This window comes from Prionailurus viverrinus, chromosome C1, assembly GCF_022837055.1.
Source record: "Prionailurus viverrinus isolate Anna chromosome C1, UM_Priviv_1.0, whole genome shotgun sequence".
Classification (NCBI taxonomy): domain Eukaryota; kingdom Metazoa; phylum Chordata; class Mammalia; order Carnivora; family Felidae; genus Prionailurus; species Prionailurus viverrinus.
In genome coordinates, this window is record NC_062568.1 from 205,675,914 (window position 1) to 205,696,363 (window position 20,450).

A 20,450-nucleotide genomic window follows, 5' to 3' on the forward strand; every position below is an offset into this window, starting at 1 on the left:
GAGAAGATTCTGTGCCTGGCCTTGATCAGGCAATGGGGAGATGACCTCAGCCCTCACGCATCTACGGCCCAGGGAGGGAGGCCAGCGTTGATCGAACCAAGACAGACACCGGTGTTCACATCCGTGTTGGAAAAGGACTCCGTGTGATGAGAGATCACAACGGAGATGTGACCTGTCACAAGTCATGGCACTTCCTCTTGAGGAAGTGAGGTGTGGACAGAGAGGCCAGGCTGAGCAGGAGGTGACCGAGTGAGCAGGAGGAGAGGATGTGCTGAGGGGACACCACGCACAAACGCCTGGTAGGAGTGAGAAGCACCGCACATCCACGGAGCCGAAAGTGAGCAGACCAGTGGGGCCAAGAAAGGAGGGGGCCGGCGGGAGTCTGACCTGGAGGAGGGAGGGGGACACGGCGCAGGGTCGCGTGCAGGGTCACGTCCTGGAGACTGCTCGTGCGAAGCTGGACTGGGTGCCCTTTTCCCTAGTCCTCCCAATAAGGACAGCTAAACGCCCGGGCACATGTATAAAACATGCATATACGTGTTTTTTACAGATAAAAATATGCATGAAACAAAGAAGGCTCTGAACAGTGGAGAGGAGAGGGTAGCCCTTGGAACCCTAGGAAGGACACAGTGGCAAGTCCCCTGGGGTTTCTCTTTGTTCATAGATCCCGGACATGGAGCCCGATAAACCAGCAGCCCAGAAATGCCAACGGGAGCAGAATTAAAGAAATCCCTCCAAACACCTGTTCTCTTTTGCCAAAGGATCATGTCATTATCGCTGTAGAAATGAGAAAATACTGAAGTGTTTTTATGGCAGCTGTGTGGGGGTGAGAGAGACAGGCAGAGAGAAATCAGATTTGGTTAAGCAGAGTGGCTCTGCCTGTCAGCCGTGGGCAAGGAATGACAGGAGGAAATGGGGGTGGGAACGGGAGACAGAATTGGGGAGCAAAATCTGGGCAAAATCTAGGCCTGGGCTTTGGAAAAGGACCAGTTGAGGAGAAGGAGCGTCATGGGCTCAGTGTTGGCACTTTTCTCCCTAATGGGCGTAGCTCTCTGATTCCACCCTGCAGCCTCCCAGCCCGTGTGGCTGTGGCACCACTAGTGGGCCATGGTCCAAAGCCCACCCACTCTCCCACCTCCCTCTGAAACGTGCTCTCAATACCACCTGCACCGGATCTGTGGCCCTTACCTCTTTCCTGGCCTCTTTTCTGGCCCCTTGTACTGTCACAAAATCAGAAGCTCAGAGAGGGTAAAGCATGTGCCTGAACTCACACAGCAAGTTGGAAAAGAAATCCGAGTTTCTCAGCTCCTCTAACTCCCAATGCCTCGATTGTGAGTTGGGAAAAAACAGCCCCAATACCCTGGGAAAGTCCCGGGACAGAAGACTTGAGTTTTGCTCTTGTTTTTCAGGCATCAGAGAACTTCTGCCCCGAGTCTCCACTAACCCAACGCTCCTCCAGCCAGGCCTGTGTCTCAGGCCATCAGGGTCTCTCTGAGCCTGGGACCCAAAGTGCAGGGAAGAGGCTGGGGGGCTCTGAGTAAATGGTACACCCACAGCATCTCGAAAGGAGACATGTCAGTCCAACAGGAAGGAGGAAGGAGAAGGTCAGAGGTCATCTGGAGATCTGGGACGGTGGTGGAGGCGGGGTACAGCTTGGCACTGGTCTTGGTGCTGGGCTGAGGGGGGGGATACTTACCCTGGAACTTGACAATCATCCCTTTCGGGCAGACGGTGTGGGGGATGCAGCGGGCACAGGAGTTGGTGGCTGATGTGGCACAGAACGTGCCAGTGCGGCACTCACAGACGCGGGAGGAGTTCCCTGAGCACGGCATCTTCTCCACAAGGTCGTCTAAGGGACACAGAGACGGGCATGGGAGGCAGAGGGAGGACCGGGGAAGGGATCCAGGGACCCCTCAGGGACAGCCTGGCACGTGAGACAAGGCATCATTCTGGCCTCCCCTCGGGCAGGGAGCCCGCACACCCGGCCCTTCTTTCCAGAGGGTTCCTGCAACCAAGGCAAGATGGCAGGTGGGGCCTATGAGGCAGCCTCCACTCCCCGCTCATATCCCCAGACGTCATTACCATCATATTAAAAACAAATTCATGACCCCATTAAAATGGGCAAAAAAGACACGGAGAAACCTTGAGTGCATATTGCTAAGTGAAAGAAGTCAATCTGAAAAGGCTACGTGCTGTGTGATTCCCACTCCACGACGTTCAGGAAAAAACAAACTACAAAGACACTAAAAAGATCAGTGGTTGTCATGGTTAGGGAGGAGAGCCCTAAATCCAATGATCACAGCAGTATTGTTTATAACAGCCAAAAAGTAGATATAACCCAAATGTCCATGAACCGATGAACGGATAAACAAAACGTGGTGTGTCCATACAAAGGAATGTTATTCAGCTGTGAAAAGCAATGACCCAGGGGGTGCCTGCGTGGCTCAGTCAGTTAAGCATCAGACTCTTGATTTTGGCTCAGGTCAGGGTCTCACAGGTTTGTGGGATTGGGCACTGAGTCAGCAAAGAGCCTGCTCTGGATTCTCTCTCCCTGTCTCTCTACCCCACCCCTGCTCGCTCTCTCTCTCTCTCTCTCTCTCTCTCGCTCTCTCTCAAATAAATGAGCACTAAAATAAGAAAAGAAAAGAAGGAATGACTGGTACCACAACATAATGTACCTTGAAAACACTGCAAAGTGAAAGAAGCCAGTCATGAAAACCTACATATTGCATGATTCCATTTCGATGAAATGCCCAGAGTAGGCAAATCCATAGAGACACAACCTAGATGAGTCACTGTAAGGGCATGGAAGAAGGAGTGAATTGGGAGAGAAGGGGTTTCTTTTGGGGGAGGCGAAAATGCTCTGAAATCGGATAGTGGTGGTGGTGCCACATTGTGAATTAAAAAAAATAAATAAATACTGTACTGCACACTTTAAAATGGTGAATTTTACCAACTCCTGGCGGGCTCAGTTGGCAGGTCATGTGACTATTTATCTCAGGGTCATGAGTTCAAGACCCATGTTTGGCGTAGAACTTATTTCAAAAACAAATAAGCAAAGAGTGTAATTAAAATGAATTTAAAAGAAAACAATGGTGAATTTGATCTCAAGAGAAAAAAAAAATCACCGGTATAAGTAATTAACAAATGCACACATCCCTGGAAAGCAACACAGGGCATCCTTGGTCAACCAGCAATGAAGACTTCCTAGAATATGGAAGGCAGATAGGATCGCATGGAAGAAGGAGACCAAAGCCCAGAATATACCCAAGAGGATTACTCTGGGAGAGGCTCTGGGGTGGGGTACTCCAGTCTCCAAGTGGGTGAGGGCAGGGGCAGGCCCCAGGGAAGCCGATGGGGAGTGCCCCAGGGGGTCTCCCCACACTTCTCATCCACTGATGCCACAGACCCAGAAGCCAAGCATCTCCCCCAGGAGACTCTCAGGGGAGGTAACGGGACAGTGCCCTGGCTGGTCATACCTGGGAAGAAGGGAGCCTGCAGACCCAGAAGATCAGCCACTTAACAGAACCCCTCCCAGTGGTCATCAGATAGGATGTGCAGAACTAGAGGCCACCACCCATGAGAGAAAACCAGCACCAAGCAAAAAGACCTCCAAGCTCAAAAAAACTCTTGAGAAAGCAGGTAATAGAAAACAAAAAACAAAGCAACAACAACAAAAACAGAACGAGCTGTTAGAATCAGTACAATTAATATTCTCAGGAATCGGCAGCTATAAAACAGAATCCCCTGGAGCTCAAGGAAGGGCACAAAGGAAACGGAAGCCATAAAAAGAAACCCCCTGGGCACAACGTTGTGTCCACCAATTCAAGTGGGCTCACAGAAAGACTACATTTCCCAGCCTCCCTTGCAGTTTGGTTTGGGTCATATGATGGCATTCTGGCAATGGGATGTGGACAGAAATGATAAGGGCTTCTCCCAGGCCTGGCCCCTAAAACCATCGCAGGAGGCTCTATCATCTCTCTCTTCCTTGCTGTGGTTGCACTGTTGTAGCCCCTAACTCTCGCCTGCACCCCAGAAGCAGTACTGAGGAGAGAATAAAATCCTGAGAATTGTAGAAAATCTAAGAGAGAGGCAGGCCGGCTGAGGACAAACAGTGGACACCCCTGTGAAATTCATGTAAAACCGTGGGTGGCTTGGTTGATTTTGATCTCAGCTCAGGTCCTGGTCTCAGGATCATGAGCTCAAGCCCCGCACTGGGCTCTGCGCTTGGCGTAAAGCCTACTTAAAAAAAAGGTTTTAAACCCCAGAGTAGTAGCCAAACATAATTATCACAAGCCTGAACAAAGGTGGGAAAGGTGCTGGACTGGCTAACTTTCGGGCAGGCAGACCCAGTGGAAATCGGTAGAGACCCCGGGAGTGGGTGCATCTCTCTGCAGCCGCAGGAGCTCTGGTAATGACGATCTCACAGAAGGGAAGGCAGATCTGTGCTCCAGCAAGGACGCCACCCATCTCTGGCTGCACTCGGCCTCCCACCCAGGTCCTCAGACTCCTAAAATCAGTTTCAAAAGTAACACTCAGGATTACCACATGATCCAGCCGTTCCACTGCTAAGTCTACCCAAAAGAACTGACGCCAGAGACCTGAACAGACATTTGTAGACCCAGGTATACAGCAGCCGTATTCACAATAGCTGACAGGCAGAAGCACCCCAAGTGTTCATCGGCACGAATGGATAAACCAAATGGGGTAGATCCATCCAACGGAATATTATTCAACCTTGGAAAGGAAGGAGCTTCGGACACATGATACAGTGCCTTGAAGACATTATGCTAAGTGAAATGAGGCCGTCACAAAGGATAAATATGTTATGATTCTACTCATATGAACTTCCTGGAGTAGTCAAATTCACAGAGACAGAGAGTAGCCTGGGAGCTGCCAAAGGCTGGTGGGGGAGGGGGCATTAAGGAGCTAGTGTTTAACGGGAACCGAGTTTCAGTTGGGGCAAAAGAACAAGTGTTGGAGCTAGACATTGTCGGTTGTTGCCCTAAAATGGGAATGCACTTAAAGCCACTAAACAGGACACTTAAAATGCCAAAATGATACATTTTATATGCGTATATTTTACCACAGTATTAAGTGCCACCAAATTTTATGTTATGTATATTTTACTACAGCATTTTTTTTTTTTTAAGTAACACTCGGTCCCCAGTGAAGCTCTGAGCAGAAAGGACCAAGTAGAGCCCGGTGAGGTAGGTGGGGAGGTGGGGGGAATGTAAGGAGAAGTCACACTGTACCAGGACAGGGAAGACAGGAAAAGAAATAGAAAATCTAAAAGAAACAGAAATATGTTTTGGAAAGACAAAGAACCCAGTCTAAAACAAACAGAAGCCATCCCAAGCATGCTCCCCACTATAAAGGAACTTAAGAAGAATAGAAGTTTGGCAAAGGAAAAGCTCAAAGAAAAGCAGATCTTCAAAAAGGATGGGCTAAGAAGGAAGACTAGAGAGCTAAAGAAAGCAAACTGAGATGTACCGCACAGATATCCAATAAATAAATTAGCAGTGTCTTAAGAGCCCTGGCGACAGCTGGGAGGCAAGCAGCAGAAGACATGAGAAACAAAATAGAGTTCACAGCATGGAGAAAGGATCAAGAAAATATCTGTGAATGCAAGGTGAAGAGACAAAGATATTAATGCAATGAAATAAAACAGGGAGGAAAGGCAAACACAATCAAACAGAAGGATAACTAGAGTCCATTAAGTTGACATTGAGATATGTATTTAGCAGAAATAAAAATCCAGGGGCGCCTGGGTGCCTCACTCGGTTGAGAGTCCAACTCTTGATTTTGGCTCAGGTCATGAAGTCACAGTTCATGGGTTCGAGCTCTGCACTGGGCTCTGCACTGGGGTAGAGCTTGCTTGGAATTCTCCCCTCCCTTACCCTCTGTCCCTCCCCCACTTGCTCTCTCTCTCTCTCTCTCTCTCAAAATAAAAAAATAAATATTAAAAAAAAGAAATTAAATTCCAGGTCAATTTCCCTGAAATGAAGGAAGAACTAAACGTGCAGACAGAAAAAAGACATTCCAGGGGTGCCTGCCTGGCTCAGTCGGTGGAGCATACAACTCTTGATCTTGGGGCTACAGGTGCTGCGGGTTGGGTGTAGAGATTATTTAAATAAGTAAAAACTTAAAAAAAAAAAGACATTCCAGAATTATTTCCAAACAATTAATATCAAGGCACAGTCTGGTTCAAAGTTTTTTATCATTAAGGATAAAGAAAGAATTGTTCTTGCAGTCGCCTACAGAGGAGAAAGAAGGCAGAGAGCAGACCCCTCCCCAGCAATATTCACCATGAGAAGACAATGCACCAATGTCTACAAAGTTCTGGAGAACACAGGTCCCAGGAATAATCATATATCTGCCCAGGTTGTCATTGGAATATAAAGGCAAGAAACATTCTCAAACATAAAAGAATCCTCTGAGGGATGTGCAAAGATGAGTCCTTACTGATAAATCCCAAGGTCAGTGAAATCTAACTAACCAATCAATAAATCAAAATGAGAAAATCAGGACTGGAGAAGCTGTGGTCAATGTGCTCATAATGCACAGTGAATAAGTTTAAATAGCAAACTAATACTAACATGCCAAGGGACTGAGGGTTACAGAAAAAGAATATAAATGCCACAGGCAGTAACAATGTAAAAAAAATACGTAAGTAATAAAAGTCAGGAAGAGGACAAGGAGGTGACAAGCTAATTACTTCATTTTTTGTGACAGGAGCCAATCTACAATATCCCATCGAAAATCTGAAACAGGGGCACCTGGGTGGCTTGGTCGGTTAAGCGTCCAACTTCTGCTCAGGTCATGATCTCACGGCTTGTGGGTTTGAGCCCCACCTCAGGCTCTGTGCTGACACTAAGCCTGGAGCCTGCTTTGGATTCTGTGTCTCACTCTCTGTCCCTCCCCCACTTGCGCTCTCTCTCTCAAAAAAAACCCATAAAATATTAAAAAAATATTTTTTAAATCCCTATTCTCCATGTGTGTACAATCTGGCTGGCTATGAATCTTCCCATTCTCCATCTCTCCCTATATATACACAGAGACGTGTCAGTCAGACATCCAATGATGGGGAATGGGCAGAGTTGGCCTTCTTCCTTACACTTCTGTACTGCTCGAATTTTTTATAATGAATGCCTGTAACTTTCATTTCATACAACACTGTCATTAATTTTAAAAACTCAAAAGATACATCAGAGAAATGCTAACGCAAAGAAGAATGGCAATATTAATATCAAATGAAACTGGAATTAAGGCATTCTTTATAAGGATTAAAGAGGTATATTTCACGCTGACAAAAGGTCCAACCCACCAAGAAAACACAATATTCATAAACACTATACCTAATAACATAGCTTTGACATATAGAGAGAAAAAATAAATGGAACACAATGAAAATCTGATGAAAAAAAGTATAGGCAAGATGGATTTTAACACATCTATCTCTGACATCAACCTTTGGGAAGGAGACAAATATAATTAAGAATAAAAAAAAAAGCATATTATCTAGGGGCATGCTTGGCTGGCATGGCTGGAAGAGCATGAGACTCTTGATCTCGGGGGTCGTGAGTTCAAGCCCCACGTTGGGTGTTGAGGTTACTGAAAAAAATAAACTCAAAAAAAATTTGTTGAAAAGAACGCATATTATTTGAAAAACACAATTAACAAGCTTGATCCAATAGGTATGTAGACAATTTTGTACACAAAACACATTTTTCTCCAAACACACTAAAAATAGGCTTTAAAAATATCCACATTTATTAGGGCACAAGAAATCTCAACAAATTTCCCAGCCCCACCTCACAAAAAACCTGCACAAAACAAAACAAACACCAGAGAGCTCACAAACCACATTCACTCACCCTAATAAGAAATTAACAATGAAAGTGCTCATTGGAAGAATCTCCTGGAAGCACTTGTGGTCGCAGGCAAAGAACACAGCTCCTGGTGTCAGACCACAGCTCAAACTCCACATCTGCCACTTACCGGACTTCTGTAACTTTGCAAAGGCCCTTAACCTCCCTAAGCCTACCTCACTGGAAAGCGGGGATGAGAAAAGAACCTTCTGGGTGCCTGGCTGGCTCAGTCTGTAGAGTGTGCGACCCTTGATCTCAGGGTCATGAGTTTGAGACCCACATTGGGCAGAGATTACTTAAAAAAAGAAACATAAACTCTTCTCCTAGGAGTCTTGTGAAGATTGAACTCAATGAATGTGAGTCCCTCCCTTGAGGAAACAGGTTAACTAAGTCTCTCTAAAAACGGATGCAAACCATCATGATGATACCAACTCACAAATCCAGAGGGGTAAACTGAGGCACCAAGGGGCCAACCTAGAGTCCAGGCAGCAAATCTTGATGCTCCCTACCTTCTCTGCTACCTCCCGGCCGCCATGGACCCCATCCTGAGAAGTAGCCCCTGGAGAGGAGAACACAGCCCTTACCTCGAGCACAGCTCACACAGGCCGTGCAGCGGCCATCCCTGTCCAGGTAGTAGTCGGGCTCACACTGCTTCCTGCAGTCAGGCGACCCCTGGGGGCACGGCAGCCCTGGGGAAAGAAGCAGACAAGCTCTAGCCCAGGCCACCTTGGCAGAGGCCCCATCATTCACCACCACCTCTTCACCCAGTCGCCACCACCAGCTCCAAGGCAGACTCCTCACGTGTCAGATCAACCTGCAGAGGGAGTCCTGAAGCCCAGAGAGGGAAGGAATGGGTCTACAGCCACACAGGAAAACAGCACTGACTCCCTCTGAACTGCCCCTCTGCTTCCAGGCCCTTCCCTCTGAGATCCGTCATTGCCACTACGCCAGAGCCCTCTCCTCAGCCCCACCATGTCACCACCCTCCTCAAAACCCTGGGGCCACTTCCCTCTGAGATCAGCCACGAGGCAAGGATGCCGACTACCACAGCTTCCGCTCAGTGTGGCCCTGGGGTCCCAGGCGAGGCAGTAAGGCAAGGAAAGGAGAGAAAAGAAGTGAGGCCAGGAGAGGCAGACACCAGGCTGCCAGGGACAGATGACATCATTAGGTGCACAGATTACACAAAAGAATCGGCAGATACGTTATTAGGACTCACAGTGAGTTTAGCAAGGTAACTGGATATAATGTTATTACATCAAACTCAGCTGAGTGTCTATACATTTGGGTTGAACCCTATGAGACTGCTATTGTGACAGGTTAGGCTGTCACATACTGACTACTCACACGGTTCAAAACAATACTAAAAATGAAGACTTACAACCCGCGATATTGAAAAATACAATACCACTGTCATCATCATCAGAAACATCAAATACCTAGAAATCTAACACAAAGATGTAAATCGTTCTACATGGAAACTAATAAAACATCATTGGGAGAGAGAGGTTCAACTGACCTAAGTAAAATTAAATACATAAAAATAAAGACGGCCGATCTTGATTTGCAGTACGAATACAGACCGTGAAAGCGGGGCCTCATGTGTGTGTGTATATATGAATATACATACGGCCTGAATAAACATACGGCTTTCCCGTGTACTTGATGCTATAAAAATACGGATTCTCTCTAACCTGATCCACAGATTCAGTGCAATCCCGATCAAAATCCCAACGGGACGTTTTGTGGAATGTGAAAGGCTGATTCTAAAGTCGATGCAGAGATGCAAATTACCAAGAAGAGCCAGGGCAGGGCTGGAGAACAGAGATGGGGAAGTTGTTCCACCATATACCGAAAATCTCCTGGAGTCGAGACCGCATGGCATCCACACAGACCAGACAAAAAGACAACGAACGGAAAGGAATAAGAAGTCCGGATCACAGCCAGGCACCTATGGACCTTAGATTTACCCCAAAGATGGCAGGCAAATCAGCGGGGAAAGGACAATTTGTTCGATAAAAGGTGTTGGTTCAACTGCATATCCATGCGGCCTCTTGCAACATGACCGCTGCCTCCGCCACAAACAAAAGGTAGGCAGACAGCGGATCTAAACGTGAAAGGCAGAACAGTAATGATCCTGGAAGGTAATGCAGGATGTCTTTGAGACTTCAGTGGAGACTGCAGCGAACACAAGGCAGGACATAAAGAGAAAAGATGGACCCACGTGATGACTTTAAAATTAGGGACACCTCTTTAGCGGGGCACCTGGGTGGCTCTGTTGGTTGAGCAGAGACTATTGGTTTTGGCTCAGGTCCTGATCTCATGGTTCTTGGGATGGAGCCCCACATCGGGATCTATACTGACAGCATAGAGCCTGCTTGGGATTGTCTGTCTCCCACTCTCTATGCCCCTCCCCCGTGCTCTCTCTCAAAATAAATGAATGCACTTAAAAGAAATTTTCAGTTAAAACTGAACAAACCCTCTAGAGACATGAAAACAAAGACTTGTTTATCACTGTTAACTGTAGCCAAAAGTGGAAACAACCCAAATCCAAACACTACTGGACATACACGGTGTATACACCCATACAACAGAAGGCTGGTCGGCGATAAACAGGAGGGAACTGAGGACCCCAACCCGTCACCACAGGAACCAGGAGGGCGTCATATCCACACCTGCCCCTTTGCCAGGACCTCGGTGTCTGGCACACAGCAGGCACTAAGCTGTCAAATGAACGACTTCTTCCTTTATCCCCTCTGGCCCTCGAAGCCTGCAGCCCCAAGGGACCTAGAGACCCTCTTCTCCCTGGACCAGGAGAGACCCACCTGCCCAGGGGAACGCCACACACAGGTCGCCTGCCAGTGAGACGCCGTTGCCCTGGGAAACAACCCAAAGCTTCTCGAGAAATTACCTGGATCTGGACTGGGCTTCCTCACAGAGGACGGAGAGCCGGGGGCCCCCGTCTTTTTGGAATCATCTTCGGGGGTGATGGCAGTGCCCCCTCCAAGGAGCGTGGTCCTGGCACCGGAGCTCACTGAGGAGGTCACCAGGGGCCCGGCCTGGGCGCTGGTGTCGCTGAGAAAGAAGCCGGAAAGGGCACTGCCAACCCTCCTGATGACGCAGGGAGGTCTGTGCTCAGGGGTAACCGCTTCCACAGCAAAGGGGTTCCCAGCCCCTCAGCCCACGGCCTCTGGCAGCCCCACCGTCCGCTCCTGGGAGCCACGGCTGTGCCGTCTAGACCTTCTCTCGTGCGCTCGGGCAACACTCGGCACACGGTGGAGGTCAAGCGACTGCTGGGTTGACAGAGAGGCACCCTGGAGTCCTGATACCCTGGGCCAAACCCCACCCACACCACAGCCCAGCTGGGCTCTGGGCATCCTGGGGGCTGGGACAGCCCCATGCCACATTCAGCTGGAAGGGAGAGGGCCGGGAGTCACCTGGTGGGTGCCTGGCAGTCTTCTGGGCCCGTGCCGAGGTCAGGGCTGGTCACCGGGGAAGGCCGCTCACACACAGTATCCATCTGTGCTGTGCCTGCAGGGGACACAAGGTGGACAGATGTGCTACCGAGGAGCTTGGAGGCTCTAGGAACAGATTCTTTCCCACCACGACCCACAGTTCGGAATGAGGTGCTTGGAAAACGCAGCGGCCATCTGGTGTTTGTGCCTGCCCAGCACCCCTTCCCCCTCGGGCTAAGGCATCCCGATTCTCCCCGGAACACTCTCCCCAGTCTCAGTATCTGTGCACGGGGCTGAGGCCGACTCACCACCCCACCCTCCCAGGAGTAAACCCAGACGACTTTGGACCAATCAATCCCTTTGATTCCTCTGACCCCGAGGAGCTGGTTCAGCGGTGGGCACGTGACCCCAGCCACGCCCATGAGGTACAATGTCGTGGTTTCAATTATGGCTGTTGAAATTGCAGGAAGGAGAAACCGTCTTTCTGCTGGGTTTGGGTAGGAGGCAAGCTTGGATCTGGGGGAGCAGAGGTGACAAATAGGTAAAGACAGGGCTCCTGGATCCAGCCATGCCTGATACTACCCAGAGCCAGCCCCAGACTTTGCAGTTACATCAGCCAAAAAATTTGAGATTTTGTTACGTGCAACCCAAAGACTCCTGAAGAATCCTGGGTGCAAACACGGTAAAGAGGAAAAACACGTAGCACTTTCCATCAGGTGGATCTGAGTTTGCCTGCCACCTCTAACATGTCCTCACTGTGCCCATCACACTGCGTGATACAGAGTAAACGCCCCATGAACAGCGTGTCCTTTTCCCCTTCTAGATCTCTGTCCCATTGCTTAGAAACAGTCCCACGTGTGCGATTATGATCTGAAGGCTTCAGTGGAGGGGGCCTGAGCAATGCTCATGTGTCTCGTATTTCTGAGTGCGCTGGCGTGACGAGGCCTGGGTGTGACATTCAAAGTCTAGCCCAGACATTCCCTGCTCTGTGGTCTTGAGCGATTTACCTGCCATCCCTGGACCTCAATTTCCCCCGTTCTAAAATGGGGATACTTCCGTCTACTTTCTGGAGTTTTGAAAATTTCAGGAGGGAACACCTATGTAAGCTGCCCCATGCGGCTTAGCTACCGGCTGACGCTAAAGCGGAAACTACTGTCCATCTTGCAGCTGGAGAGTTGCCCTTGGGAGCGTCCACGTGGGAGCCCAGAAGTCAGCCAGCAGCGCTGTCCCCCAGAAATATGATGTGAATCACGCTGTCATTTTAAATTTCCAAGTAACCCCTTTTTAAAAAGTAAAAAGAAAGATAAATTTTTAAAAAAGTAAAAAGAAACACGTGAAATTAATTTAATGTATGTGACCCAATATATCTAAACTACAGAGGTAGACAAGCAACATAACGATAATTAATGAGATGTTTTACATTTTTGTATGCCTGCAACTGGCCACCTTTTAAACGCTCCGTGGAGGCATGTGGCCAATGGTACCGCTAGGGGCAGCAGGGGTCTAGGGGCAGCAAAGGGGGGGCTCGGGCGCCACCATGCGGCAGTCGCAGGAACACCACCAAAACAGGGCCTCCTTTCTGGAGCGGGTCCACGGGCCCTGGCTGGAACAGAACTCTAAACCGATGCTAGCAGAGATGCAATTGTTTCAGAGCTGGAAGGTCCCCCAGGGCCGTCTAGTGGCAACTTTACATTTCCCAGATGGGACACTGAAGCCCAGGATGGGGTGGGAACATGCCCCACGGCTGCAGGCGAACAATACCCGGGGGACCTGGTGCCCAGCCCAGAGCATTTTCCACTCCACCCCCGGCCCTGTTCGCAGGTGGCGCGCTGCCGCAAGCCCCTCAGCACAGCATTTGTGTGACCCGGGGAGAACTGGGCCAGATTTGAGCCCCACCCACCCGCAACACTGAGCTGTCCGGGGCCCCCACGTCCTTCTGCATAGATCTCTGCAGAGAAGATTCTGTGCCTGGCCTTGATCAGGCAATGGGGAGATGACCTCAGCCCTCACGCATCTACGGCCCAGGGAGGGAGGCCAGCGTTGATCGAACCAAGACAGACACCGGTGTTCACATCCGTGTTGGAAAAGGACTCCGTGTGATGAGAGATCACAACGGAGATGTGACCTGTCACAAGTCATGGCACTTCCTCTTGAGGAAGTGAGGTGTGGACAGAGAGGCCAGGCTGAGCAGGAGGTGACCGAGTGAGCAGGAGGAGAGGATGTGCTGAGGGGACACCACGCACAAACGCCTGGTAGGAGTGAGAAGCACCGCACATCCACGGAGCCGAAAGTGAGCAGACCAGTGGGGCCAAGAAAGGAGGGGGCCGGCGGGAGTCTGACCTGGAGGAGGGAGGGGGACACGGCGCAGGGTCGCGTGCAGGGTCACGTCCTGGAGACTGCTCGTGCGAAGCTGGACTGGGTGCCCTTTTCCCTAGTCCTCCCAATAAGGACAGCTAAACGCCCGGGCACATGTATAAAACATGCATATACGTGTTTTTTACAGATAAAAATATGCATGAAACAAAGAAGGCTCTGAACAGTGGAGAGGAGAGGGTAGCCCTTGGAACCCTAGGAAGGACACAGTGGCAAGTCCCCTGGGGTTTCTCTTTGTTCATAGATCCCGGACATGGAGCCCGATAAACCAGCAGCCCAGAAATGCCAACGGGAGCAGAATTAAAGAAATCCCTCCAAACACCTGTTCTCTTTTGCCAAAGGATCATGTCATTATCGCTGTAGAAATGAGAAAATACTGAAGTGTTTTTATGGCAGCTGTGTGGGGGTGAGAGAGACAGGCAGAGAGAAATCAGATTTGGTTAAGCAGAGTGGCTCTGCCTGTCAGCCGTGGGCAAGGAATGACAGGAGGAAATGGGGGTGGGAACGGGAGACAGAATTGGGGAGCAAAATCTGGGCAAAATCTAGGCCTGGGCTTTGGAAAAGGACCAGTTGAGGAGAAGGAGCGTCATGGGCTCAGTGTTGGCACTTTTCTCCCTAATGGGCGTAGCTCTCTGATTCCACCCTGCAGCCTCCCAGCCCGTGTGGCTGTGGCACCACTAGTGGGCCATGGTCCAAAGCCCACCCACTCTCCCACCTCCCTCTGAAACGTGCTCTCAATACCACCTGCACCGGATCTGTGGCCCTTACCTCTTTCCTGGCCTCTTTTCTGGCCCCTTGTACTGTCACAAAATCAGAAGCTCAGAGAGGGTAAAGCATGTGCCTGAACTCACACAGCAAGTTGGAAAAGAAATCCGAGTTTCTCAGCTCCTCTAACTCCCAATGCCTCGATTGTGAGTTGGGAAAAAACAGCCCCAATACCCTGGGAAAGTCCCGGGACAGAAGACTTGAGTTTTGCTCTTGTTTTTCAGGCATCAGAGAACTTCTGCCCCGAGTCTCCACTAACCCAACGCTCCTCCAGCCAGGCCTGTGTCTCAGGCCATCAGGGTCTCTCTGAGCCTGGGACCCAAAGTGCAGGGAAGAGGCTGGGGGGCTCTGAGTAAATGGTACACCCACAGCATCTCGAAAGGAGACATGTCAGTCCAACAGGAAGGAGGAAGGAGAAGGTCAGAGGTCATCTGGAGATCTGGGACGGTGGTGGAGGCGGGGTACAGCTTGGCACTGGTCTTGGTGCTGGGCTGAGGGGGGGGATACTTACCCTGGACCTTGACAATCATCCCTTTCGGGCAGACGGTGTGGGGGATGCAGCGGGCACAGGAGTTAGTGGCTGATGTGGCACAGAACGTGCCAGTGCGGCACTCACAGACGCGGGAGGAGTTCCCTGAGCACGGCATCTTCTCCACAAGGTCGTCTAAGGGACACAGAGACGGGCATGGGAGGCAGAGGGAGGACCGGGGAAGGGATCCAGGGACCCCTCAGGGACAGCCTGGCACGTGAGACAAGGCATCATTCTGGCCTCCCCTCGGGCAGGGAGCCCGCACACCCGGCCCTTCTTTCCAGAGGGTTCCTGCAACCAAGGCAAGATGGCAGGTGGGGCCTATGAGGCAGCCTCCACTCCCCGCTCATATCCCCAGACGTCATTACCATCATATTAAAAACAAATTCATGACCCCATTAAAATGGGCAAAAAAGACACGGAGAAACCTTGAGTGCATATTGCTAAGTGAAAGAAGTCAATCTGAAAAGGCTACGTGCTGTGTGATTCCCACTCCACGACGTTCAGGAAAAAACAAACTACAAAGACACTAAAAAGATGAGTGGTCGTCATGGTTAGGGAGGAGAGCCCTAAATCCAATGATCACAGCAGTATTGTTTATAACAGCCAAAAAGTAGATATAACCCAAATGTCCATGAACCGATGAACGGATAAACAAAACGTGGTGTGTCCATACAAAGGAATGTTATTCAGCTGTGAAAAGCAATGACCCAGGGGGTGCCTGCGTGGCTCAGTCAGTTAAGCATCAGACTCTTGATTTTGGCTCAGGTCAGGGTCTCACAGGTTTGTGGGATTGGGCACTGAGTCAGCAAAGAGCCTGCTCTGGATTCTCTCTCCCTGTCTCTCTACCCCACCCCTGCTCGCTCTCTCTCTCTCTCTCTCTCTCTCTCGCTCTCTCTCAAATAAATGAGCACTAAAATAAGAAAAGAAAAGAAGGAATGACTGGTACCACAACATAATGTACCTTGAAAACACTGCAAAGTGAAAGAAGCCAGTCATGAAAACCTACATATTGCATGATTCCATTTCGATGAAATGCCCAGAGTAGGCAAATCCATAGAGACACAACCTAGATGAGTCACTGTAAGGGCATGGAAGAAGGAGTGAATTGGGAGAGAAGGGGTTTCTTTTGGGGGAGGCGAAAATGCTCTGAAATCGGATAGTGGTGGTGGTGCCACATTGTGAATTAAAAAAAATAAATAAATACTGTACTGCACACTTTAAAATGGTGAATTTTACCAACTCCTGGCGGGCTCAGTTGGCAGGTCATGTGACTATTTATCTCAGGGTCATGAGTTCAAGACCCATGTTTGGCGTAGAACTTATTTCAAAAACAAATAAGCAAAGAGTGTAATTAAAATGAATTTAAAAGAAAACAATGGTGAATTTGATCTCAAGAGAAAAAAAAAATCACCGGTATAAGTAATTAACAAATGCACACATCCCTGGAAAGCAACACAGGGCATCCTTGGTCAACCAGCAATGAAGACTTCCTAGAATATGGAAGGCAGATAGGATCGCATGGAAGAAGGAGACCAAAGCCCAGAATATACCCAAGAGGATTACTCTGGGAGAGGCTCTGGGGTGGGGTACTCCAGTCTCCAAGTGGGTGAGGGCAGGGGCAGGCCCCAGGGAAGCCGATGGGGAGTGCCCCAGGGGGTCTCCCCACACTTCTCATCCACTGATGCCACAGACCCAGAAGCCAAGCATCTCCCCCAGGAGACTCTCAGGGGAGGTAACGGGACAGTGCCCTGGCTGGTCATACCTGGGAAGAAGGGAGCCTGCAGACCCAGAAGATCAGCCACTTAACAGAACCCCTCCCAGTGGTCATCAGATAGGATGTGCAGAACTAGAGGCCACCACCCATGAGAGAAAACCAGCACCAAGCAAAAAGACCTCCAAGCTCAAAAAAACTCTTGAGAAAGCAGGTAATAGAAAACAAAAAACAAAGCAACAACAACAAAAACAGAACGAGCTGTTAGAATCAGTACAATTAATATTCTCAGGAATCGGCAGCTATAAAACAGAATCCCCTGGAGCTCAAGGAAGGGCACAAAGGAAACGGAAGCCATAAAAAGAAACCCCCTGGGCACAACGTTGTGTCCACCAATTCAAGTGGGCTCACAGAAAGACTACATTTCCCAGCCTCCCTTGCAGTTTGGTTTGGGTCATATGATGGCATTCTGGCAATGGGATGTGGACAGAAATGATAAGGGCTTCTCCCAGGCCTGGCCCCTAAAACCATCGCAGGAGGCTCTATCATCTCTCTCTTCCTTGCTGTGGTTGCACTGTTGTAGCCCCTAACTCTCGCCTGCACCCCAGAAGCAGTACTGAGGAGAGAATAAAATCCTGAGAATTGTAGAAAATCTAAGAGAGAGGCAGGCCGGCTGAGGACAAACAGTGGACACCCCTGTGAAATTCATGTAAAACCGTGGGTGGCTTGGTTGATTTTGATCTCAGCTCAGGTCCTGGTCTCAGGATCATGAGCTCAAGCCCCACACTGGGCTCTGCGCTTGGCGTAAAGCCTACTTAAAAAAAAGGTTTTAAACCCCAGAGTAGTAGCCAAACATAATTATCACAAGCCTGAACAAAGGTGGGAAAGGTGCTGGACTGGCTAACTTTCGGGCAGGCAGACCCAGTGGAAATCGGTAGAGACCCCGGGAGTGGGTGCATCTCTCTGCAGCCGCAGGAGCTCTGGTAATGACGATCTCACAGAAGGGAAGGCAGATCTGTGCTCCAGCAAGGACGCCACCCATCTCTGGCTGCACTCGGCCTCCCACCCAGGTCCTCAGACTCCTAAAATCAGTTTCAAAAGTAACACTCAGGATTACCACATGATCCAGCCGTTCCACTGCTAAGTCTACCCAAAAGAACTGACGCCAGAGACCTGAACAGACATTTGTAGACCCAGGTATACAGCAGCCGTATTCACAATAGCTGACAGGCAGAAGCACCCCAAGTGTTCATTGGCACGAATGGATAAACCAAATGGGGTAGATCCATCCAACGGAATATTATTCAACCTTGGAAAGGAAGGAGCTTCGGACACATGATACAGTGCCTTGAAGACATTATGCTAAGTGAAATGAGGCTGTCACAAAAGATAAATATGTTATGAATCTACGTGTAGGAACTTCCTAGAGCAGAGGGTGCCTTGGCGGCTCTGTCGGTTAAAGCTCTGGCTTCGGCTCAGGTCATGATCTCATGGTTCATGAGTTTGAGTCCTGAATTGGACTCTGTGCTGACAGCTCAGAGCCTGGAGCCTGCTTTGGATTCTGTGTCTCTCCCTCTCTCTGCCCTCCTCTGCTTGCGCTCTGTCTCTCTCTCTTTCGAAAATATAAATAAACGTTAAAAAAAAGAAAGAAAGAAATAGACTTACAAAAAAAGTTCAGAAAGAGTGAAGCTGTGGTCAATGTGCTCATACTGTACAACGAATGAGTTTAAATACCAAACTAAAACAAACACGCCAAGGGACTGTGGGTCACAGAAAAGAATATAAATGCCACAGGCAATAACAAAGAAAAGAAAAGTAATAAGTCAGGAAGAGGACAGGGAGGAGGCAGGCTAATTACTTCATTTTTCATTATAGGAAGCCAATCTACTCCATCCCGTCCAAAATCTGAAACAAGTAGAACATGAATTTAATACAAGACATAGTTGTTCCTTAAATGATTCCTAACTGCTTCTTGATTTTCAACACCTCTTCTTAATTTTAGAGGATTTTCTTAGAAACTACTGTCTCTTGTGATCATTTCATTCTTTTTTAATTTTGCTTTCTTCTTCCTCTGATACATTTAAATAAAATTAAATGTAATCGCTTGAATGTCATCAACAGTATGATCTCCTCCTCTAAAAATCCCTTTTTCCAGGGTGCCTGGGTAGCTCAGTCAGTTGAGCATCTGACTCTTGATATCTGCTCGGATATCAGGGATCCAGCCACTCGCTGGGGTATATGCTAAGCGTAGCCACTGCTTGAGATTCTCTCTCTCTCCCTCTGCCCTTCTCCCCCTGCTTACTCTCTCCCTCTCTCTTTAAAATAAATTAAAAATTTTTAAATCCCTTTCTCTACGTGTGTATAGTCTGGCTACAAATCTTCCCATTCTCCTTCTCTCTATATATATATACACAGAGAAGTGTCAGTCAGACATCCAATGATGGGAACAGGCAGAGCTGGCCTTCTTCCTTACACTTCTGTATTGCTTGAATTTTTTATAATGAATGCCTATAACTTTTATTTCATACAACATCGTCATTAATTTTAAAAACTTAAAGATACATCAGAGAAATGCTCACATAGACAAAGATGTATGGCAATATTAACATCAAATGAAAATGGAATTAAGGCAAATACATTATAAGGAGCAAAGAGGTATATTACACATTTCATGCTGATGAAAGGTCCAGTCCACCAAGAAAACACAATATTCATAAACACTGTACCTAATAACATAGCTTTGACATAGAGAAAAAAAATAGAACACAAGGAAAATCTGATTAAAAAAAAGCATAGGGAAGATGAATTTTAACACATCTATCTGTGACATCAACCTTTGGGAAGGTGACAAAAATAAATAACAATTTTTTTTTTAAAGCATATTATTTTGGGGGCATGCCTGGCTGGCTCAGTTGGAAGAGCATGAGACTCTTGATCTCGGGGGTCGTGAGTTCAAGCCCCACGTTGGGTGTTGAGGTTACTGAAAAAAATAAACTCAAAAAAAATTTGTTGAAAAGAACGCATATTATTTGAAAAACACAATTAACAAGCTTGATCCAATAGGTATGTAGACAATTTTGTACACAAAACACATTTTTCTCCAAACACACTAAAAATAGGCTTTAAAAATATCCACATTTATTAGGGCACAAGAAATCTCAACAAATTTCCCAGCCCCACCTCACAAAAAACCCGCACAAAACAAAACAAACACCAGAGAGCTCACAAACCACATTCACTCACCCTAATAAGAAATTAACAATGAAAGTGCTCATTGGAAGAATCTCCTGGAAGCACTTGTGGTCGCAGGCAAAGAACACAGCTCCTGGTGTCAGACCACAGCTCAAACTCCACATCTGCCACTTACCAGACTTCTGTAACTTTGCAAAGGTCCTAACCTCCTAAGCCTGGGTTTCCTCACTGTAAAGCAGGGATGAGAAAAGAACCTTCGGGGTGCCTGGCTGGCTCAGTCTGTAGAGCATGCAACCCTTGATCTCAGGGTCATGAGTTTGAGCCCCACCTTGGGCAGACAGATCACTTAAAAAAAGAAAAACAGGAGCGCCTGGGTGGCTCAGTCGGTTAAGCATCCAACTTCGGCTCAGGTCATGATCTCAGGGTTCATGGGTTCCAGCCCCACGTCCAGGCTCTATGCTGACACCTCGGAGCCTAGAGCCTGCTTCGAATTGTGTCTCGTCTCTCTCTGCCCCTCCCCTGCTCATGCACTCTCTCTCTCTCTCTCAAATATA

At 48.4% G+C, this 20,450-nt stretch overlaps 1 protein-coding gene across 2 annotated transcripts in view; it reads right to left on the reverse strand.

Annotated features, from left to right (window-relative positions):
- TNFRSF8 (TNF receptor superfamily member 8) overlaps window positions 1-20,450 on the reverse strand; it is a 76,284-nt gene that overhangs the window by 32,423 nt on the left and 23,411 nt on the right. For both annotated transcript variants that reach the window (XM_047868748.1, XM_047868749.1), the window contains 5 exons: window positions 14,973-15,125; window positions 11,306-11,399; window positions 10,780-10,943; window positions 8,456-8,560; window positions 1,697-1,849 (listed from right to left, as the gene is read on the reverse strand). In XM_047868748.1, the coding sequence (XP_047724704.1) occupies window positions 1,697-1,849; window positions 8,456-8,560; window positions 10,780-10,943; window positions 11,306-11,399; window positions 14,973-15,125 (669 nt within the window). The remainder of the gene's footprint in view (window positions 1-1,696; window positions 1,850-8,455; window positions 8,561-10,779; window positions 10,944-11,305; window positions 11,400-14,972; window positions 15,126-20,450) is intronic.